This window comes from Struthio camelus, chromosome 8 (genome assembly GCF_040807025.1).
Source record: "Struthio camelus isolate bStrCam1 chromosome 8, bStrCam1.hap1, whole genome shotgun sequence".
Classification (NCBI taxonomy): domain Eukaryota; kingdom Metazoa; phylum Chordata; class Aves; order Struthioniformes; family Struthionidae; genus Struthio; species Struthio camelus.
The window spans coordinates 11,617,001-11,637,415 of NC_090949.1; the positions used below are offsets into that span (position 1 = coordinate 11,617,001).

Genomic DNA, 20,415 nt, shown 5'->3' on the forward strand with positions numbered 1-20,415 from the left:
TGAGTCGTAAAATAGCCAAACTGAAGCCTACAGAAGGTTGGAAGGCATGTTTTGTCGTAGTTATCACAGCTCTAGATTTTTACTCTCAGTTGTGTTTTAGTATATCATAAATGATCACAGGTTTATTCCACTTACTATAATCTGTCAAATGCCAAATTAAGAGATTCTTGATTGTTTATGAGTTCCTTCTCGGGTTAAATTTCCCAAAACGGCAGTGATAGTTTTGCTGTGTGGGCACAATGTAAAAAGAGAATTAGTAATTAATTTCATAATCTGGCAGTCTTTGAGCTTTCCTCACGGAAAATAAAAGACAAACTTAGAAAACAAAAGGAGGTGGGAGAAACCCTGAAGAAATCAGTCTTGTAAGCAGACCTTTTGATAAGATGATTTGAGTTGTTCAAAAGTGCATTTTTAGCAGATTAGTCTTTCCTCTGTATGTGTGGGGGTGCTGAAATTCAGGTACCTTCCTGAGACCACCTCACTCATTACTGAATGGTCTGCACAGTGGGTCATTCCTCTTCCACCTTCCCTTCCCCCAGGACATGGGATCTGGATCTTGGCACTCCAGGAGTAGCCTACCTGTCATGGCCAAGTGGGATGCTCTGGCTAAACTGTGAGTGAAAGCCATTAGAAGTCACCCCCTTCTACCCTTGGATTTTCCCTGAAAAGGGTCAATTCTTTCAAGGAACTGAGAAAAAAATAACACTGTAGCTTTAAAGTCTAAAGAATCAGAAGAGCTAGGAAGAGCTTTTGGTGTGGGCACCCAAAAGTTACACATGAAGGTTGTGACTGGAGTCATCTCCTTAATTTTAACAGTCCACAGTGCAGTGTCTAAATCTGAGGTAGTTGTCTGGGCTCCTATCATGCTCAGTATAATCAATTTAGTCAAGTCACTCTAAAAAATAGAGTTGTCTCATTATAGAATACATACTTTTGTGGTGTCTTGAATTAGCCTTTGGAGTCCACTGAGAATATTGATTGGATTTCAGCTGGTTGCAATGGAAACTTAGGCAACCCGATGGGTATACAAATTGACAGACACCAAAAGCACAGAGAGATGATTCCTGCACTTCTTGGGACCTGCCAAGGTGTAGAGTCCTGAATTCTTTCAGTCTGAGGAAACACTCGAATAATGGAATTAAATCTGAATGAGTATTCAGAACTTTGTGTTTTGTACCTTTTTTCAGCACATGTGTTGATATTGTTGCTGTTGCATTCTATTTCAAGGGAAACCGTGCGACTACCCAGTTATAGAAAATGGAGTGTTGAGTAGGGCCCTGGAGTACCACAGAAACTATTACTTTCCAATGAGCATTGGGCAGCAAGCTGATTACCACTGTCATAATGGTTACTCAGCCCCAAGTGGAGAAAACTGGGTTCGAATTGTCTGTTCTACAAAGGGTTGGTTTCCAGAGCCAAAATGCCTCAGTAAGTATATTTCCATTGTATGCTTAATTATTTTATAATTATGAAAGGTCTATGCAGCAAAAATTGTGCTAATGGAGTGCAAGATGGAAAGAAGACAGTTTATTGAAATCACTGCTTCAGTTGACCCCTGGAACTGCAACCAGACCCTCATGCTATCTGTGGAGCTGAAAATGTCACTTGATAAAGATGCCCTCCTCAGTCTGAAATGAGTGAGGCTGAAGTGACTCTTTTGGATTTGGGAGCTTTTATACTCCCAAAACTATCCATGAGGTTGAGAAAGCACAGGAAATTTTTCTCCTCTGGTTTCCAGGTCACGTGCATGCATCAAGTTTCATCCACACACACAGATGCACAACATAGAGTTTCTACTCTGTGTGAATATATTCTTTCTTGAGTGGCTTGGGGACTTTGTCTAGAGATTATTCTCTGGGATTCTTTCCCTGGTCCTTTTCAATAACATTTGGAGCTGGGAAGGCGTGCTTTTGCAATATGCTGTGAGTGAGCATGGATACAGCAAGAGATCCAGATACATGGTTTAATAAATCCACTATAGGAAGTATATTTAAACCAGCAAGCTGAGGTTTCCTCCTCTAACAAACATCTTCAGTCACAGTACGGTTCATACCTACCAGTAGGGCTTGGAAGTGGCTAACAAAAGTGATGGATGCTCAGTGGAGTGGAGATGAGCACAGGAGATGAGTGGAGTCCTTCCCATAGGAAAGGACAAGTTTACTACAGCAACACAGCTGCAGCACTCCTTCAGCCATTTCCTTGCCTCTGGGCTGCTGGGGATGCTGGAAGTTGTAGAGCCAGCATGCTTAGTTCTTGTTAAAGCTGGTTTTGAGGGGTTCCTCTGTAGCAAATACTGACGTGGATCAAGGATGACTTCTTGTACAGTTGGAAGGTTTGGAATGAAGCGTGGTCCCACTGTTAGTGAAATAATGTCATTGGTTCAGAACGGTCAGGATCGCACCACAGGGTCTGGAAACTGCTTGTGCAACCCGATATGGATTTGAAAAGAGAAGGCTTTGCAGTAAAAAGTATATCAATGTTATGTAAAAGGTTATTTCATTTGCTCCACTTTTCTAACCACAAATTTCTTTTTTCTCTCTCTCATCAGAAATGTTATTTCTTAGTCTGGCAAAAATGTGTAAAAACATGTGACATGTTGGTTAACCTACACTGAAAATTACATACTTCAGTAACAGTGGTCCCCTAATCTTATCTCTAGAAATCATTAATACAGAATTCCTACATACATAGGAATGCCTGGTTGCCTTCTTCTGAATGTATGTGTGACAGTCAACAGAGGTTATGCTCTGTTGGTGGGTCCTGTTTAAAAATATGCAGCTTTGTTTATTAAAACTGCTGGTGTATGAGGAAAAAAAAAAAACCAGTTTTACCTGATGTCACTGCATAGTCTTGCCTAGAACAACTACCTGATTGTTTTGCTGTAATCATTTGGCTTTCTTCCCATACTGTTTCATCAAATCTAAATTTAGATTGTAAGCTGTGTTGAGAATGGAATATGCCATTGTTATACATGGAAGGCTATATCTTTTTTTTTTTTAATACAATACCAGAATCTTCATAAATAACAATAAGAATTACAGCCCATGCTTACTCCTTTTTATCCATTTCCTCCACAAGCGTGAGGCACAGGTTTTTCTGTGCTGTTATACTGACTGTCACACGGCAGTGCTGCTTTGTGGTACAATGTAAATCACCTTGTTAGATCTCGTTTTTGGGGTTAATTTGGGGCTTATAAAATGCCAATGTATGATCTTCAACATAGACGCAATCCAGTGCAAACATGTATGTTTTTCTCATATATACTGGAAATTGAGGACCTTGTCTGCTTGGATTCTATAAGAACCTTTTTTGTTTTAATATTCAGATTCTGCTAAAACGAGACCTGTAATATGTGAGCGGGTGATACATTTGCACAGAGAGGGTAAAGTCACCTGAAGGCAAATGCTGAAAATGACTCTGTGCAGACATCAAGATTTTAGAGACACAGCAGACCAAACAAGATCTGGTGTACATGGTGCTAGATACATTGAAGTTAACTGACTTTGTTTATGAACACTAGATGAGGAATATGGTTTACTGGACTACTTATTAGCTCTTTATGTAGTTACTTGCACTCCTATTCATGTGATTCGTTAATCTCAGGGCAGTGGAAGAAAACATGCTTTGATTTAGGTTTGAACATGAAGGTCTTTTAGGGATGGAATGATACAGAAAGGTGCTAGGAGGACCCTTTTTTCAATAAGTACTTTCCTAAGGATTAATTTACTTCTGTCTTAGCTGCATGAATTACAGTGGTTAAATGTACTCCCCTTTTTTCTTTAGAAATATGTCAACTGAGACAGCTGGAAAATGGTTATTTCCTATATAAACGGAATAATATTTACAAGGAAGGTGATAGAACTAGATATGCCTGTAATCATGACTATAGCCCTGAAAATCAGCGTGATCAAGTTACGTGCACAAAGAATGACTGGTCACCTCCTCCAAGATGTATCCGTAAGAGTGAGTAGTGCTTATATTTTGTCAAGGTTTTTAGCTAAAAGCAATAAATCCATCACCATGACCCCCACATTAATTTTCTACCACTGCTTAAGATAAGTCTAATTCCAGGTAATCTACAACTCAAAGCACAATGCTGTGATTCTCATAGCTGACTTGTCACATCCCTGCATGCTTTTCAGGTCAGTGGCTGTACGAGCATGCAGTTACAGAATGTAACTGTGTAAAATGCTCACACGTGACTTGTTCTTATCTCTAGAATGTAAGCTCTGGGATGGGAGTGATACCGTCTTTGTCTTCAGTAGTGAAATCCTGGATAGCCTAGTAGTGCAATAATGTAATAAATAGTAATCATTCTCTTTCTGCAGCCTATCCTTTGCTATTTCCTTTCAGCCTGTAGCTGTGCCACCTGATCTCTATTTCTCTAGCTTCATTTCCAGGTGGCATCATCGTGGAGGAGGGGGAATAGGAAGGTTACTGCTGCTAACTCTGTTTAGAGGTTTTGTAGCGTTCTTCTTCCAAGCCTGAAATTGCTAGAACTTCTTACAGAAACTTAAAATACTTTAATACTTAAAATAATACTTAAAATAATAATTTAATACAGACAAAAGAAATAATTCAGCTTAACATCCTTCTCTCAAGCTGTAAAAAATATCTTTTTTAGAAAAATATACTAGCCCGAGAGAGACACCTGTCAGAGAATGTTTTGGACAGCCACTGAGCAAGCAAAATAAAGTTTTATCATTTCAAGTGTTAGGCAATAGTGGACATCTCTGGTATAAACATGAATTCAAAATCACATGTGAAATTTAAAATCCTGAAGCTGTTGTACTAAAGTATCATTATCTCCACCCCTAACATTCAAATACATCTCCTAGTCTTCCTCAGAGTCTTATTTTTTCCATGTCTTATTTATTTGACTATCTAATGCACAAATATTGCTATTTGTTATAATTTTAATTTCCTAAAATGAAGAAACTCCTTTAAAGAATGCCATAATAGTAAAGAACATACTGCAGAAGTTTTCTCCCAAAGTACAAGATGATAACATCTAACCAAGGTGACTGATTTCCATCCTGTTAGATTGGCTTAAACAATGTATCCCAAGTGATGTGAAATCATGTGCAACGTTGGGTGCCTCTACACTAATGATTTAGCGTGCAAGAGGGGGTCCCTTCGTACAAATTTGCTTTAGTCCTGCAGTATGTGCTGCAGTATGTGCTCCACCACTGGATTATTCTGAAGCATTTCTCCATGGTAGAACTGAGGTTATACTTGAACACCATAGGGTGGCCTCTAGAGTGCCTCACTTGCAATATCGACACAATGTCCTCCAGCGCTTAGGTCTTTATGCATGCCCGGCATAGTGTATGCCTAACATGAATTTCATTGCCAGTGGAGACCAGATGTGGACATATGGGCTTGGGAGCATAAAAGATTGCTGCAGCTCAAACCCTGGCCCTGGTCTGTCCCTGTTTGTGCTGCACCGGTTGGTAACTGAACTTTTCACTTTTCCAGTTTTCCCTCAGGAAGAGAGCTCAAGGCAGAGGCAGAAATTCATGTGCTTCTAAAAATATTCTAAACCCTACTGCTGTTTTCATTTGTGCTCCTTCTTATATGTATTATAAGCATACGGTTTAGCAATGTTTATCTGGAAGAAATTCTGTCTTTCTATTTTAGAAATATGCCAGAATATTCAGGTTACCAATGGTTATTTCACCAGGAGAAAGGCAACATTTCATTTACAGGAGGAGACAACATATAAGTGTCATACTAACTATGTAACTGCAGAAGGACAAGAAACAGGACAGATACAGTGTCAAGAGAGTGGCTGGACTCCTCCTCCAAAGTGCATCAGTGAGTAGCATAAAGGCTTCAGAGTTCTCTGTCATTGTCACTGGCACGGACAAGATGTCCTATGTACTCTGGTTTTTGTCATCTAGATCAGTACAGTTTCTCCCTGTGCTGGGTGGAGGGAAACTCAAGTAGAGGACTGAGCCTCCAGAAACAGGCCTTTGTGGGGCTCCAAGAAATAAATAGAGAAAAGAAAAAGGGAATTGGGTAAGCAGGAAAGATGTCTACTGTCTTCTAGGTAAGCCATCTTTTTGGACTCTGTGGTGTGGAGTAGATAATCACTGCCCTTTCCAGTGATTCTTATCTGCTATCACATGCGTATGCCCAAATTTACTGCCTGTTCTCCCTTCCCTTGGATTAGAAGATGAGCACCTTTTGCACTAGTGAGGATAAGTTTTTGGAAGAAATGCCTGTGAACCCGGGGATTATGTCAATAACTTAATTTAAATATGACCAAAGTAGTAAAAAATATAATCCATTATTTGAAAAGATGTTATCACTATAAATGAAAGAATAGGCTATACTGCCTGCCCTATGGTTTGAAAGGACATCTGTGAAAAGCACCAGAGTAGATATTCCTGAAAGTGCCTCCATACTGTTGTTGCCTTTCTCATCTTAGAAGTCTCTTCCTCTCCTGAACAGAGGTGTGGGATACTAAAAGAAGAGACTTAGTCTTCCAGTGTTATGATACAATTGACCAATTGTAGTTGGCATTTTATATTGTCCTTTTATTTTAGACTGCCTTTACCTGGATTTTACTTTTTTTTTTCAGACTCCCTTTCAAATGGCCTAGGGGAACATGCATACAATCTGTGTGATATGACACCAATAGTAATATTAGGTAGTACAGCAAAAGAAAGAAAGGAATTGAATCCGAGGAAGAAATATTTATGTTAGACATTACTTCTAGACACATGTATCTGAAAATTAATGCAATAGGTGTAATGTGAATACTCTCCTTGTTGTATTCTATACCCATATTCTGCAATGCAGAATTTTTACTGTTTTAAATATGCTGAATAGTTCACTAGACTAGCACACACTAAAATACATACAGAAATGATGGTTTCAAAGGGCATTGCTTCTAGTTCACAAAATGTACTAACTTTGTTTAATTCTACAGAACCATGTAAAATACCTCGTTATGAGATTTTGAATTACCACGTAAATAAAACTGTGTTCCTGCCTGGAGATACACTTGAGTATGCCTGTTCAGATGGATATCAAACTATAAATAATATGACAACTGGTACTGCAAGATGTGACATAAATGGTGAATTGATTCCAGAGCCCCAGTGTCTTGGTAAAGATTTTTGTGCGTTTGCTAATCAGTATAACTTTGTGAAGCCTTTTTATTTAAGACCTTCTTTGGCTTTGTTCTAGTCAGTAGTATTGCATATACTTTTTGTAGGTTTTATACTATATGCCAAAACATTTTTTTTCTTCATAGCAATAGAATGTGAAATGCTGATATTGCCCAATGGAGATGTTTCCCCCGGGAAGGGTAAATATCACAATGGAGATGTTGTGAGATTTACTTGTGCAAAAAATTATGTAAGAGTGGGACCTGCCTCTGCTCAGTGCTATTACTTTGGATGGTTTCCACCACCACCAATATGTAAAGGTAATTCTTCTGCTAACTTTATTTTAGTAGGAAATGCATCAAAATATCAGTGTCCCCAACACGTCTGTGGGCACCTCCTATACACCAGTCTTGCTCCCAAGAACAATTATCCCAACCTCCTCTCTAAAAGGACAGGAACTGGTCGTCTTCGTATCCATTCATAGTATTTTGCTGTTTCCTGTGAAAGATTCTGAATGGCTGAACTTTCAGTGTTCGCTTTTCAATGTATCAAAACATTGAACATCTAGAACGTTTTTCTTGGTAGTCAGCCCAAATGTTTTTCTTTTTGGTTTTATTATGTAGCTTTAGTTATACCACAGTTGGAGTTCTGTGGTAATGGACAGTGAGCGGGTAAATGGCTTGCACAAAATTCTACTCAGATCATTGACTGTAATATATAAACATTTGTTATTCAAAAAGGGATAGACAGTGTGTGGTCTGGCTACAAGGAGTGACTCATCTGAGTAATATCCTCTCTATCCTAAATAATTTCTGCCACTGCCTAGCGTTGACACTCATCAAATATTTTACCCTATATTCCTTTTTCTGTTTTGGAGATGACACACAGCTGGACCCAAGCAAAAGAAATTCAGTGAAGGCTTTGCCTTGTGAAACCCCTCAGCTTCATCCTATGGGATGAACAAACCCTTGCAGAGAGGAAGACATATACCCATATTCTTCTTACCCTTTTTAAGACAGACTACCACTTAGAAACATCTGAAAACAGTTTATTCTGCTGATGCTTCATGAAGAAGTTCAAGGGGATGAAGGGATCTCATATTTCTCATCTCTCTTCCTTCCTGCTTTGTCAGTAACATCATTTTTTTTGCTCTCACCTTTATTTTTGTTTTTTGCTCACTTTCCTTTGCTTCTAAAAACAAGTACATTTCATATACTTGTCCCGTTAGCTCAGGAACATACCAAGTTCCCATAACAGGAGTTCCGTTCACTTCATCAGAAATGAATTCCCTAATATCCAGTACATATCCCTTGCTGGATGATTTGCATAACACATGTCAATATTATTTGCAGGATTTTCATTGCCTTTTCACAAGCAATGGGAGTCATCATGTGCGTAACACTTCTTTTAAAACTGGGCTGGTTCATCTACTTTTTTATCGTAGCAGGAAGTAGTGCATGGAAATAGAGCATAGACTGAGGCAGGGTCACTCATGTCTATTTGTGATCTCCGGTCGAACATGAATCCACATTTTCAGAGGCATAAACCAATGACCTATTCAAGCAGTTCTAACAATTTTTATAACTTTAAACAACAAATTCAGGGAGGATTTGTTGCAGTTTACATATAATTGTGCTAAAAGTACTGACTTCAGAGCACAGATTTGATCTCTTGATTTCAGTTGACCCCAGAGGCTGTGCACCTCCACCCGAGATTGCCAATGGAAGTATTATCAGTGACTTTGTGGAACAGTATTGGCATGGGGACAGAACAAAATATGAATGCAACACCGAATTTAAAATGATTGGATCAAAGGAAATAGAGTGTGTTGATGGACAATGGTCATCTCCTCCCTCTTGCATTGGTAACCTATAGAACTCTCTTATTTATGAAAAATCTATAATTCACTATAGATTGAAATTAGATTGAAATATTATAAAATCTGTACATACAGAAAATAATTAGGAGTGTTCCTATGGAGCAAGATGATCAAACAGCAGAACCAATAAATGTTGTTTTTCTTATGGACTGGTTTGTCCTGTCCCTACAAGTGTGACTGCTGGCATCTTTTCAATACTTTACTGACTTCAATACACAAAGACTAGTTTCTGTAAACACACTTAAAACAAGAGTGGTTCAAACTTGAGTGGAAAATTGCTCAAATCCAATTATTTACTTTATCATGCATATTCCCTCTCCCCCACAGAGAGCAGGCCATATGCCCTTCTCCACCTTACATTCCTTTCTCCTCCCTCAAATGAACTACTGCCATGCTGTCCTCCTACATCCTTTGCCATCACTGTCACAGCAACAGTGACGGCCAAAACCAAGAACTGCAGTTATCACAAGAGTTGGCAGCCCTGCAGCCCTCTAAGTAATGTCACAGTATTATTCAGTTCTTGTAATAACGATATTAATTGAAAGCATATGTTACAGATGTGTATGTGTATTCAAATATCACGCTGAGTGGGAACTGTAAGAACTCAAGAATCCAGGTGTTGGATTAATTGAAAGTTTTCTTACATTTGAGAGTTTATGTACCTGTGAAAAACACAGTTTGTGAAATTAACTTTAGCTGAATTTATTTGATTTGTGGAATGTGCTGTGGAGCTACCACAGTGAGGGAGAAGGAAGGGAGCAGAGACATGAGGGATTTAGTAAAATGACTAAAATATATTTGCATCTTCCAGCTCTGTAGGATTTTGGTTGTTACAATTAATGGGAGTAGGTTTGACCCACCAAATGCAAATATAAATATTTTTATTTGAGTTCTTTCAGATGTTCATATATGGCACCAATATTATTGTGGAATACTTCTGCTTTTTTTGAACAGAAGATAAAATGCCATGTGAATCACCTTCCTCTATTCCGAATGTGGTTCTTCAGCAGCAAAACCAAACCCAGTTTTCTCATGGTGATGAAGTAAGCTATGGATGTAAACGAGGCTCAGGAAGTTATGGGAAAAAGAAAATAAAATGTCTTAATGGGGAATGGAAACCTTTACCTTTTTGTGGAGGTAATCTATTTCCGTAACATTTCTATAAAATTTCAGATGTGAGTGTAACGTAGTTCTATTCAAAGTTGAAAGGAATTCACTAATCAATATGTAGACAGAGACACTCATGTATCAAACATCTCAACTAATTTTTTCATTTACTCCCCTTTAAATATGATCATGTCCTTGATCCTGGAAAGACTCTAATCCTACCAATTTCTAAATACTCTGAGTAGTTTTACAGAAGGAAATGGACCCTTGCACAGTGGGTAGAATCAAATATGGAGATAAATCTTTGGTGTAGTGTGGCCTTTCAGCGATAGGTTTTCACCCGTTTTCCACTATACCTTCCCAATTAAAGACCCTTTAATACCTTGGGACATACCAGCAATAAAATAGCATGCCCATTTTGTTAATTTGTTGTAATTTTATGCCTTCAAATACTGTTTTACTTTTTTGAAGTCATAGTGGGAATTAAAAAACATATTAATAGCCACAGTATGCTAGGCTAATCCCATCCGCTCGTGCTATTTTTACATAGATTAGGCCTTTTCATTTCTGACATGTAGTTTTCTCTCCTTTTCCTAATCTCCCCATTTAGTTTCACAATGTATAAATTATTGAAACTATAATGTTTAAAAAAAAAAAAAAATCTAAAACAAGCCCTCTGCCCAAGTTAAAGAAAATGACTGTTTGCATTAGGGTCAGTGGTAAAAAGGCGATATTGTTCAGGAAGGAGTCTCAGCTGGGATAAGTTACTCCAGCACTTTCCTTATCTTTAACAGGATACAGTTTATACAGTTTATGATGTGTCCTACTCTTTGTTCACCCTTTCTTCAGAAGTGCTTTTATATTCATCGGTGATTTGAATACATTGTTCCTGTATTTACAGTTATGTTGAGGACTGAATCTGGCACAGAACGCAGTTTGCTTAGCTTTCAGAGGTAGTTTGTGTTATGACGCTCAGAAGCACGAGTCAAGGACACAAGACCCGGTTATGACTTAGGAAAAGAATGCTTAGTTTTTCTGTTACTGTACATAGCGAAAGGGATCCTGTCAACTTAAAAATAATTGCTCTGTGAGTGGGAACACTCTCCGCTTTAAATAGAAGGAACAAAGAATCATTCTGTTCCTGTCATCTAGGAATCTTTGGAGTTATTTCAGACTGCAGTAAATATAACAATTTCACATGGACATGCATTATGAAACCGACGCCCTCTTCATCAGTAAATGCATACTTACAAATCTATTTCTTAACTATTTGTGTTGGGTTTTATTTAGATCCATCTCGTAAATGTGTTGCTCCAGAGGATGTTGAGATAGTGAATACGGAACGTGTTTCCAAGCCAAATAAGGAGACTGGAGGCCAAAAAGTTATATATTACAGATGTAAATCAAACAATATCATTAAAAAAGCAACTTGTATGTTTGGAAAATGGTCACCTGAGATTGAATGCATCGGTATGTTATTAGATTTGCATGCAATTTATTCTTTTTCTGCAGGAATGCTAAATGCCAATTATTAATGTTTCTTAGCATATATATATATATATATGTATGTATGCTTAGCCAATTATATGCTAAAGAGTAGCCATGTGTAATAATGGGAATCATTTGAAATTTGAACAGTTAACTGGAGTTAGAGACACACTATTTTAGTGAGGCAGACTTTTATTAAACTCTAACAGCTGGAACAAAAGAAACAACTACTTCTAATATGAGAAAAGATGCAATGATACATTTAAGCATGGTCCTTTAAAAGGGATTTACTCTAGTGCAAATGAGAGCCCCTAGCTCAAGCTGCAGCCAGAGTTCCTTTATTTCCTGTAAAAATTCAAAGCTTTTCTATTCCTGATTGTTCTTTTTTTCCCTTCTTTTTTCCATTTACTTCCTAGTGAAACAACAAGAAAGAAGTTGAGTTGGCCAGTGCAAAGCACAGACCTAGAGGAGTCTGCTCTTATCCAATATATACCAAAATTCAGATGCTTGTAGAAAAAGGATATTAGCAGGATATTGCCTTTAATAGTGGAGTACTGGGGCTTCAAAAACAGTCATGGCCTCATCGACTGCTTTGATTTCATCACATCGATGGGCAATGATGCACAGAAGTGGGAGAAGTACACAGAGTGGCAGCCTCTTGAGGGAGCATGCTCCTTCACAACCAAGTGTCCCTACTTTCCCAGTTTCCTGGGACCACCAGAAGCAACAAATCAGCTCTCCAGGTCTCCTCCCTCCTAGATCTGCCTCTTTCCTCTCCCTTTCTGTTTCCTGTGACAGGAACAGCCCCTTATTCCTAGAGTGGCAAAATTCAGTTTTGTTTCTTTGCTCCCTTTCCTGGTGCTTATTTAGCTGTACCATGAGCTCAGCTTGCCCCTCCCCCCCCCCAAAAAAAAGGCAAACAACCCCAGAGGCTGGGTAATTTTTTCTTGAAGTAGCTCGCCATACAGAGAAAGTCAGGACAAACGCACAAGACAGGCGAGAGTATGCGGCTGCTTTTAAGCGAAAGGAGGGACTACAATTGTCACACACAAAAATACATTGATCATCTATTTTTCTGACTGTGTTTTGTATGCAGTTTACAGCATCTGAGCGTCTGAAGGCAGCTCGGATGTTTTTGAGGCAGTATATACTGATCATGAGAAAATCTCAAGAAAGCTTGGGAAAGCTGCTGAATAATTACCTAATGTCAGTGTTTTCTTGGTTATTAGTGTCATAATCTGTGATGAACTGTTATGCTTTGTCTTATGTTCTATTATAAAATGAATATGTGTCCTTAGATGAGAATTCATGCCCACCTCCACCTCAGCTGCCTGGTGCTCAACAGATAGCAGCTGAAAGAAATTACAAGAATGGGAGTAAAATAATGATTTCATGTCTGAAGAATTTCCAACTGAATGGTGTGAATGAAATAACATGTATACAAGGGAAATGGCAATCACCACCACGCTGTATTGGTCAGTAGTGGTTCTTTTTTTCCTATTTATGTTGTTACAAATGTATGTTACTATAAATTTGCAAAGATCATTAGCAGGAGGATAAAGGTATGTTTTTAAGAGTGCCAAGAACAAATAGCTGCAGAAAAGCAATAGTATCTAAATTACTAAAGAAAGTGCCTACTGTCAGGCAGGAAATCTTTTTAATTAGACAGACTTATCTAAGGTGGCATGTCAAACTTTTCAGGTTGTCCCTCAGGAACTGTGTTTTGAATTATTCGTTTAGTATGTTGCAGAATGGAGTCTCAATTTTAACTGGAGGTCTTTAATTGTATCCTGGTGAAAATCTAGTATTTATTATTTGGTACTAGCAGTACCAGACTGTAGTTCTTTCTATCTTCATGCTTTCTGAGGCAATTTCTGGATGTCTTGCCTTGTTCTGGCCTCTCCCTCTTCTAGGAGTATAAATAATAAGGCATAACTCTGGCCACCTATTCTAAAGCATGCTGAGAATCCTTTCTGTAAACCAACTGATGAAATATTACTGATGCAGATAGTATCTTGTTGGTGAGAGTTCATTAAGAGGTGGTGGAAAGATTTTCAGAAATGAGTAGGAGATAGATAAGCACAGGTCAGATGAGGTGCCAGCTGGTGACTGATGTGCACAACATGCCCCACCTGTCTGTATTTTTAAGCTGAAAATTTCTGATTTCTCTTCTCTTTCATTACTTTTGGAGCTTCCCTTTTTGCTGATAAGGGGGAAAAATATTTCAGAAATTTGAAATTGTTTAAACTACTCATAAAATAAATTTTAATAAAATAAAATTCCCAATTCCAGTTGCCGTTCTTGCTGAGCAAGGACAATTTTGAAAATAATGAGCTCTTTTGTCTTGTGGAATTCAGTGCAAGCATGTATTTTCAACTTGATGTGTCAATTGATAAAACCTAATTTGCTGATAACAAAAAAAAATGCACATTATATATAATAATTTAAATCTCTCCACTCTACTGTAATAGAAGAGAAGAAAGCATTGGGAGAGCTCTAACTCAGGACAGCTTGATAGGCATTTAATGCACTGTAGGTGTGAGGAAGAAGTATGTTATAATCCTTCATAGTCTCCCTTCTGTGGTATTTCCATCTTGTCATCAGAAAGCCCCTCAGTCTGTTGGTGCAACTTTACTAGTGGTGGAAAAAATAGTTAAGGTACAATTCTAGAAACTAACTTTCAGTATCCTGCAACAAGATAATGTCTCCCCTACTTCTCTGCCTATGAAAATTCCCCTGTTTGTCTTACAAAGGTTGTAATTGTGTCTCCTTGGCATGAATGGGAAGATGGCTCTAACCTGGGCCAAAAAGAAAGACATAACCTGCATATAGGAAGGAGAAATGAATGGCGCTCTGCTGTCTTTCTGTATCTTAAATATTTTTTCATCTTACTTTCAAGCCACTTAAATTTTGTTTATTTGGGGTTTTTTTCAGTTTTAGACTGCGTATGTCTTTGGAATATTAATTGCCTTGTATTATTGTTCATCTTTGTTTTTTGAATTTAAAGAAAGGCCCTGTTTGCCACCACAACTTGTAGAATGTGCTGATGTTCCCAGGCTGCAAAATCCACACTTAAGAGTGGAAAAAGAAGGCAAAACAACTTATCTGGCTGGTGCTAAATTTAAGTACGTTTCTCGTTCTGGATTCGTATTAGATGGACAATCGGAGATAACTTGTTCTATGGGAAAATGGACTTCTGCTCCTACATGCACTGGTAATATCAAACAATACTTTTTTTTCTGAAGTGCACTTAGCAGTGAATTTGAAATAATTTAATATTGGAGCCTGAACAGGAGGGGAGATAACTGCAGGTTTTGCTGCAGAATCTTATCATCCCTCATGGATATCTTCAGAGCAATCCTGATTGAGTGCAAGACAGAGTTTTTGAAAGCAGTTTAGCTTTTTTAAAAAATATTCCTTTGGTATTCTTACGATCTTTGTTCAGTTTCTGTCTCTGCCATATGATTCATTGGCAAGTTCTTATAATCCAAGGATCTGTCCTTGTCCATTAGTGACTGGGAATCACTTTGTGCTTCTGTGATGGAAATCACTTTTGTGTGATTAAGGATAGAAGCCTCTATCAATCAGAATTTTCTGACAGCAAGGAATGAAGTGCATGTCTAGAGACAGGATTAGAATCTTTTCTGTGATTGAAGTCCCTGTCTGTTTAGAGTAATGACTTACTAATTTTCTGTATGCTACCTTTATCCACTGTTAATAGGTGACCATCTCACTGTTAGAGAAGGCTCTGTTAAGCATGCAAATTTTGGTGGGAAGGTTAAACTCAATCTGTATGTACCACATTACCGAAGTATCAAATGTGTGTATCTTTTCAGAAAAGCCATGCGGAAGTATTCCAGAAGTTGTCAATGCCCAAATTGAAGGAAGAAACAAGAAAATATATGAGCCTGGTGAAACTATTCGCTACCAGTGTAATCCAGGGTTCCTAACTGTTGGCACTCCAGAAATTATTTGCAGAGCAGGAAACTGGACAGTACCACCTTTCTGTGAAGGTATAGCTTCTACTTGTAAATAGTCTATGATTCTACCTGATCTTTTATTAAGTTAAGTAAAATAACCTTGACCCATGCATGCAGGCGGGTGAGGCCAGCAGGGCCAACAGGTGACTTGCTTGGAATGGACTGCGGCAAGACCTTGTTTCTGGCTCCTGAGAAGCGGCAAGCAAGAGAGTTCAACAACGATATCTACTCCCCTTCTGGGCGGAAGCTTGTAGCTGCCACTGTGTGCACTGCTAAGACAAGCAGACAGAGGGTTATGGAAGAATGGGTACTGGCTACAAGAATGAGATTACTACTAGGATAACAGATTGTATGTTCACTTCACAGAGAAGATCAATTTTTACAAGTAACTTCACATAGTAAACAAACCACCTCACTCTCCCGCCCTTTGACACACCATGCAATATAGCACCAGTCCATTAATTCGGCCAGTCTCTGCAGTTCCTTTTCTCCTTTCAGTCACTACAAGGAAAAAGAATTTTGTCTGATGAAACGCTGCAGATTAAAGATTGTAGTATCCTGAATTATGCAGACAGTTGTTGCTCATGAGGAATAATGGTGTTCCTGAGTGCAGTATTCTGTGACAAAGGTACTGCTGTGCTCCTAGTCTTAAATGCACCTGTCTTTTCAGATGTTAGCTGCGGAGCCCCACCTGAAATTCCCAGGGCTTCTATTGCCAGCAGTGAACAGGAGAGATACCTGCCTGGTGCCAGAGTGCAATATGAATGTGAAAGCAATTTTCAGATTATGGGTGTAAATTATGTCACTTGTACAAACGGACAATGGTCACAAGCACCAACTTGCAGAGGTAGGAGGTCATGCTTTCATCTTGCCTGTTAGCATAGAGGGGACTGTATTTTTACCTAAATAGTTTAATGACTTTATCTTTTTTACTGATGTTTTCTTTGTGTACTACAACTTTGTACTTGCTGTTGCTCTCTCGCACAGCACTTGAATTTGGCTTAGCCAGATTGTATCTAGCATCGCTGTGGACTTCCTAATCAACAACAACAAAAAAATCTACTTGAAGAAAGTGGGCCTAAATTTTGCCCATTTGGCACCCTCCTACATGATACTATATTTCCCCAGAGGGTGCCATTGTTTAGGATTTCAGTAGAACAATGCATAAGGGCTCTGCTGTTCTGCTCAAGCTGTTGGGGACAGCTGTCCCCACAGACATGGCAGACATAGTAGGGGACAGAAATGGCTGTTCTTCTCCAAAGCTCCACTCTGACTGATAAAGATCCCAGCAGAGATCTAAATCATGTAGATGTCCTAGGGGCTATGAAATGAGAAGAGCATTCCTGTGGACAGGAATTGTGCTGTGCTCCTATCCCCTGTCCAAATCTGTGGCTGCAGGGTGAGCAAGGGTTGCTTGGCTTTCCCACGCCTCCATGGAGCCAACCACACTTGCCTGTCTGTGAGCAGTGCAGACTGACAAGCTCCTCCAGCACTGCTGATGCTCCAGAGCGCTGCCATTCAGCAGAGCGTCGGCTCTGCTGCCATCTCCACGATTTTCAGGAATGCCAGCATCGCCTGGGGAAGGACATGGACTCACAAGAAGGCTGGCCTGGCTTGTTGTGCCTTAAAGTGTAGTTACAGAAACACTAGTTTTTTTCTAGTAGCTCTTACTGAGCTTGCCGCGTCATGAGAGTCCCAGAAAGAGCGTTCTGCTGCCTTCATCACCCCTCCTCGCTCTCTCCATTGTGAACTCCTGGAGCTGTGACCCACTGGTGCCAGCTCTCCCTGCAGCAGGAGTGCTGCAGCCCTGGTGCCAGCAGGAGTCGCAGCGTACTGACAGTACAGGGCAGAAAGACTTTGCATGTGGCAGCAGTACCTTACACTGAAAGTCCTTTCCCCTCCCCTCTAAGGAGGACAGATCAAATCTGCGGGAGTGCACGAGACATCAGAGCTGTAGCTGCTGTGGCCTTGCTGCTTGAGGCCCGTGGGGGAAAGCCTTGCTGAGGTGCCCGTGCACCGGCAGGGTGCCATGGGAGGATATGTGCTAGGCAGACAGGCAGTCAGGAAAGCTGGCATTTGCTTTCGTGTTCTTCATCTGCTGCACTTCTGCTTCAGGCGTCCTTTGTGTAGCACAGGTGGAGGTTTACAGGGGAAGCTGTGCATTTCCTAACTCTTCCTGGACTGTAGGTCCGTTGTCCTAGTGCAGCCGAGGATGCTGCTCAGATCCTCTGCTTTACAGCCAGCAAAAACAGTCCTGCAAATACTCACGTTTTCACTGCCTCCATTTCAGGATGTTTCTCCTTGGAGTCTTCCTGTTTTAGACCCTGAGGTAGTCTTGTGTGTGCCACAAGAAATAGCTGGTTGATTCTACGTTAGCTGCGTGCACTATCCTGCGGCTACTGGGTGGTTGAAATCCCCGGCGACAGTGGTATTATGCGTGTTGCAACATCGGCAGCAGTGGCTGTGGAAATTGCTGTTTCCACTGCTCTCTGGGCCGAGCTTCCTAGGACTTGTTTCAGGCTTAATTCACGTTCCCTGCATTTGTTTCACACTGTTTTACCAATAAGGATCATGGCTAGGGGAAAAAAAAAGAAGAAACTCTATTGGGAAGTCAACAGCAGTTCTGGGCGGAAACGACAGGGGTTGGGGAGTAACAAGGTTGATTCCTCTAACTGCAGGTTGCATATGGGAACAGCTCAATGACTGCACATGTGCTTTTGCCTCTTTCAGATATGACATGTGAACCTCCTCCAGAAATTGCTGGTGGTAAAGTGCAAGGGGTGAAAAAGTCAAGGTATTTGCCTGAGGAGAGAGCTCAGTACCGATGCTGGCAAGGTTTTCAGATGACTGGGGATTCCACTGTAGCCTGTCAGAACGGGACCTGGACACAGCTGCCAACATGCAGAGGTAGTTTCTCTCTCTCTTTTCCCAAGCCTATGACAATTCTCCTGTTCTTGTTACTAGATTGTAATCCCGTCTCCTGGGTCTGACCTGGCAAATGTCTCTGTTTTGGGCCAAAAACCTTGTCGGTGATGCTGTCATGAGGCTGGCTCAATGGCATGGATTGCTCCAAGTCTCAGTCTCCTTACCGTGCAGAAATGCATCGCCCCTGGCACACTCAGAAACAAGCAGAGAGTAAGAAGTATTGCTGTCTGTCTTTGAGGACAAGGCCCACAGCTTCCCTGCTAGTTGACATCCAGAGGAGCGAACTGTACAGACGATGCAGAGATACACTGCTCTACTGAGGGCCACCAAGTGAAGTCAAGTGACAGCAGGATTTCATGTGTGAGCTACTACCATGCTGAGATACCGTGCTGAAACTGGCTCGGTCAGTCTGGTGCCCAGGCCTTTCCAAACGCATTGGATACTCCCAGGAGTTTTCCTCAGACCTACGGAAAGTTGCAGCAGCTGGACCAATGGGGCAGCGTTACACTGAAAGAGCACCCCGCTGGGAGCTGAAAGAGGTGCAGAAAGGGCAGATGAATTAAGGCCAGGCTCCATACTGTGGTTCCTGAATGTGGTGCCAAGTGTAAAGAGCGTCTTTCGTGGTGCTGACGGTTCTGAGTCCTCTCTGAATTTTTCCCAGTGCAAGGTCCACTGGAAGGCCAGACTTTGCAGCAGTGTGCTGTTTGAGTGGGTTAAAACGTCTGTGAAGCAAAAACGCCTAACTTTTGAAAGTGATTAAAACAGCAGGCGTGATGGATTCATGCTTGCATGTCTGGAGTTGCCCGTGGCCATAAGCACCCGCAGAGGCCGAGGGCTATCCGATTAGTGATGAGAGCTGCACAGTGCAGCGGTCACCTTGGTTGTAGTTCCGATCAGAGCCAGAAATGTACAGAAATGCAAGCAAGTTGCCCTCCTCAAATGCGTGCACGTAGTCTTCTCAGGCATCCGCAAAGGACAGCGTGCAACTGGTGACGGCTGAGCGAGTCCAGGGTGTTGAAGACCGCACTGCAGCCAGGGTCCTGTATGGAGACGGAAGTGTCTGACTGTTAGGAATCTGTAGCCAGCGTGTTCCTGCTAGGGCACATGACACATGGTGCAGGGGGTTCGTCCCTGGGATAAGAGCCTTTCTCTGCTGAAAGGACCCAGAAGAGCAGGCTGTCCTTCAGCCTTTTGCCTTCCCTGCAGTGCCATGTCCCACCCACGAGCTAGCTAGAGTGGAGATAAACTCTTGTGGCAAAGGGGAGCACACGAGGAATCTGGAGCTCTGTCGTGGACAGAAAGGAGCACGCAGCAAGGGCTTTCCATGATCACGGGGCCATGACAGGAAAAGTGCCAACATTTCCAAAGAGAGAGAAGGGTTTAGGAAGTGCTTGGTCAGAGCAGCAGACTCTTGGCCTAGGCTTCTGTGTCGAGCAGAGGAACGTGGGAGTGCTGCTTAGGGAGAGCCCGTGAGCCTGGCTGCTTGCTGAGGTCCATTCCTGTTGTGCTCTCCCAGCCTCCACAACTGATTGGTTGAGGGATGTTGGAGGGTTTGGCCCTGCCTAATCTGTTCCGGATCTCTGTGGAGCTGTTGTGCCTGGTTTTCGCTAACACCTCTCTGAACCTGCTGCCTCGACGACGTCCTGTGGCCAGAAGTTTCCCAGTTGTACAGCTTGCTGCAGAAGGAAGTACTTCCCTTTCTCTGCTTCTTAGTGGTAAAACTTTGGTGGTGCAGTCTGTTCCTCTAGTCGGTGTTTCAGTAACCCCTCTTTCCTCTGGGTTTCCATCTACACCCCGCTTCCTGTGTTGTTTCTCTCCCTTCCCTCGCCGCTCGGGCAGTAGAGGAAGGGGGGGGGGGGAGGCGCCAGGTTCTTCTGCAGAAAGAGCTGTGCCAAACACGCTTCACCATTGCGTAGTC

General features: G+C 41.0%; 1 protein-coding gene across 6 annotated transcripts in view; it reads left to right on the forward strand.

The window, feature by feature from the left end:
- The window catches only part of CFH (complement factor H), a 42,964-nt gene that overhangs the window by 18,532 nt on the left and 4,017 nt on the right, over positions 1 to 20,415 (forward strand). For 4 of the 6 annotated variants that reach the window (XM_068952090.1, XM_068952085.1, XM_068952086.1 and 1 more), the window contains exons 8-20: positions 1,228 to 1,428; positions 3,784 to 3,963; positions 5,641 to 5,817; positions 6,938 to 7,117; positions 7,265 to 7,438; positions 8,800 to 8,982; positions 9,952 to 10,134; positions 11,395 to 11,574; positions 12,891 to 13,067; positions 14,600 to 14,806; positions 15,429 to 15,605; positions 16,243 to 16,419; positions 18,303 to 18,479. In XM_068952090.1, the coding sequence (XP_068808191.1) occupies positions 1,228 to 1,428; positions 3,784 to 3,963; positions 5,641 to 5,817; positions 6,938 to 7,117; positions 7,265 to 7,438; positions 8,800 to 8,982; positions 9,952 to 10,134; positions 11,395 to 11,574; positions 12,891 to 13,067; positions 14,600 to 14,806; positions 15,429 to 15,605; positions 16,243 to 16,419; positions 18,303 to 18,479 (2,373 nt within the window). The remainder of the gene's footprint in view (positions 1 to 1,227; positions 1,429 to 3,783; positions 3,964 to 5,640; positions 5,818 to 6,937; positions 7,118 to 7,264; positions 7,439 to 8,799; positions 8,983 to 9,951; positions 10,135 to 11,394; positions 11,575 to 12,890; positions 13,068 to 14,599; positions 14,807 to 15,428; positions 15,606 to 16,242; positions 16,420 to 18,302; positions 18,480 to 20,415) is intronic. The other 2 variants (XM_068952088.1, XM_068952089.1) reach the window with 1 other exon arrangement.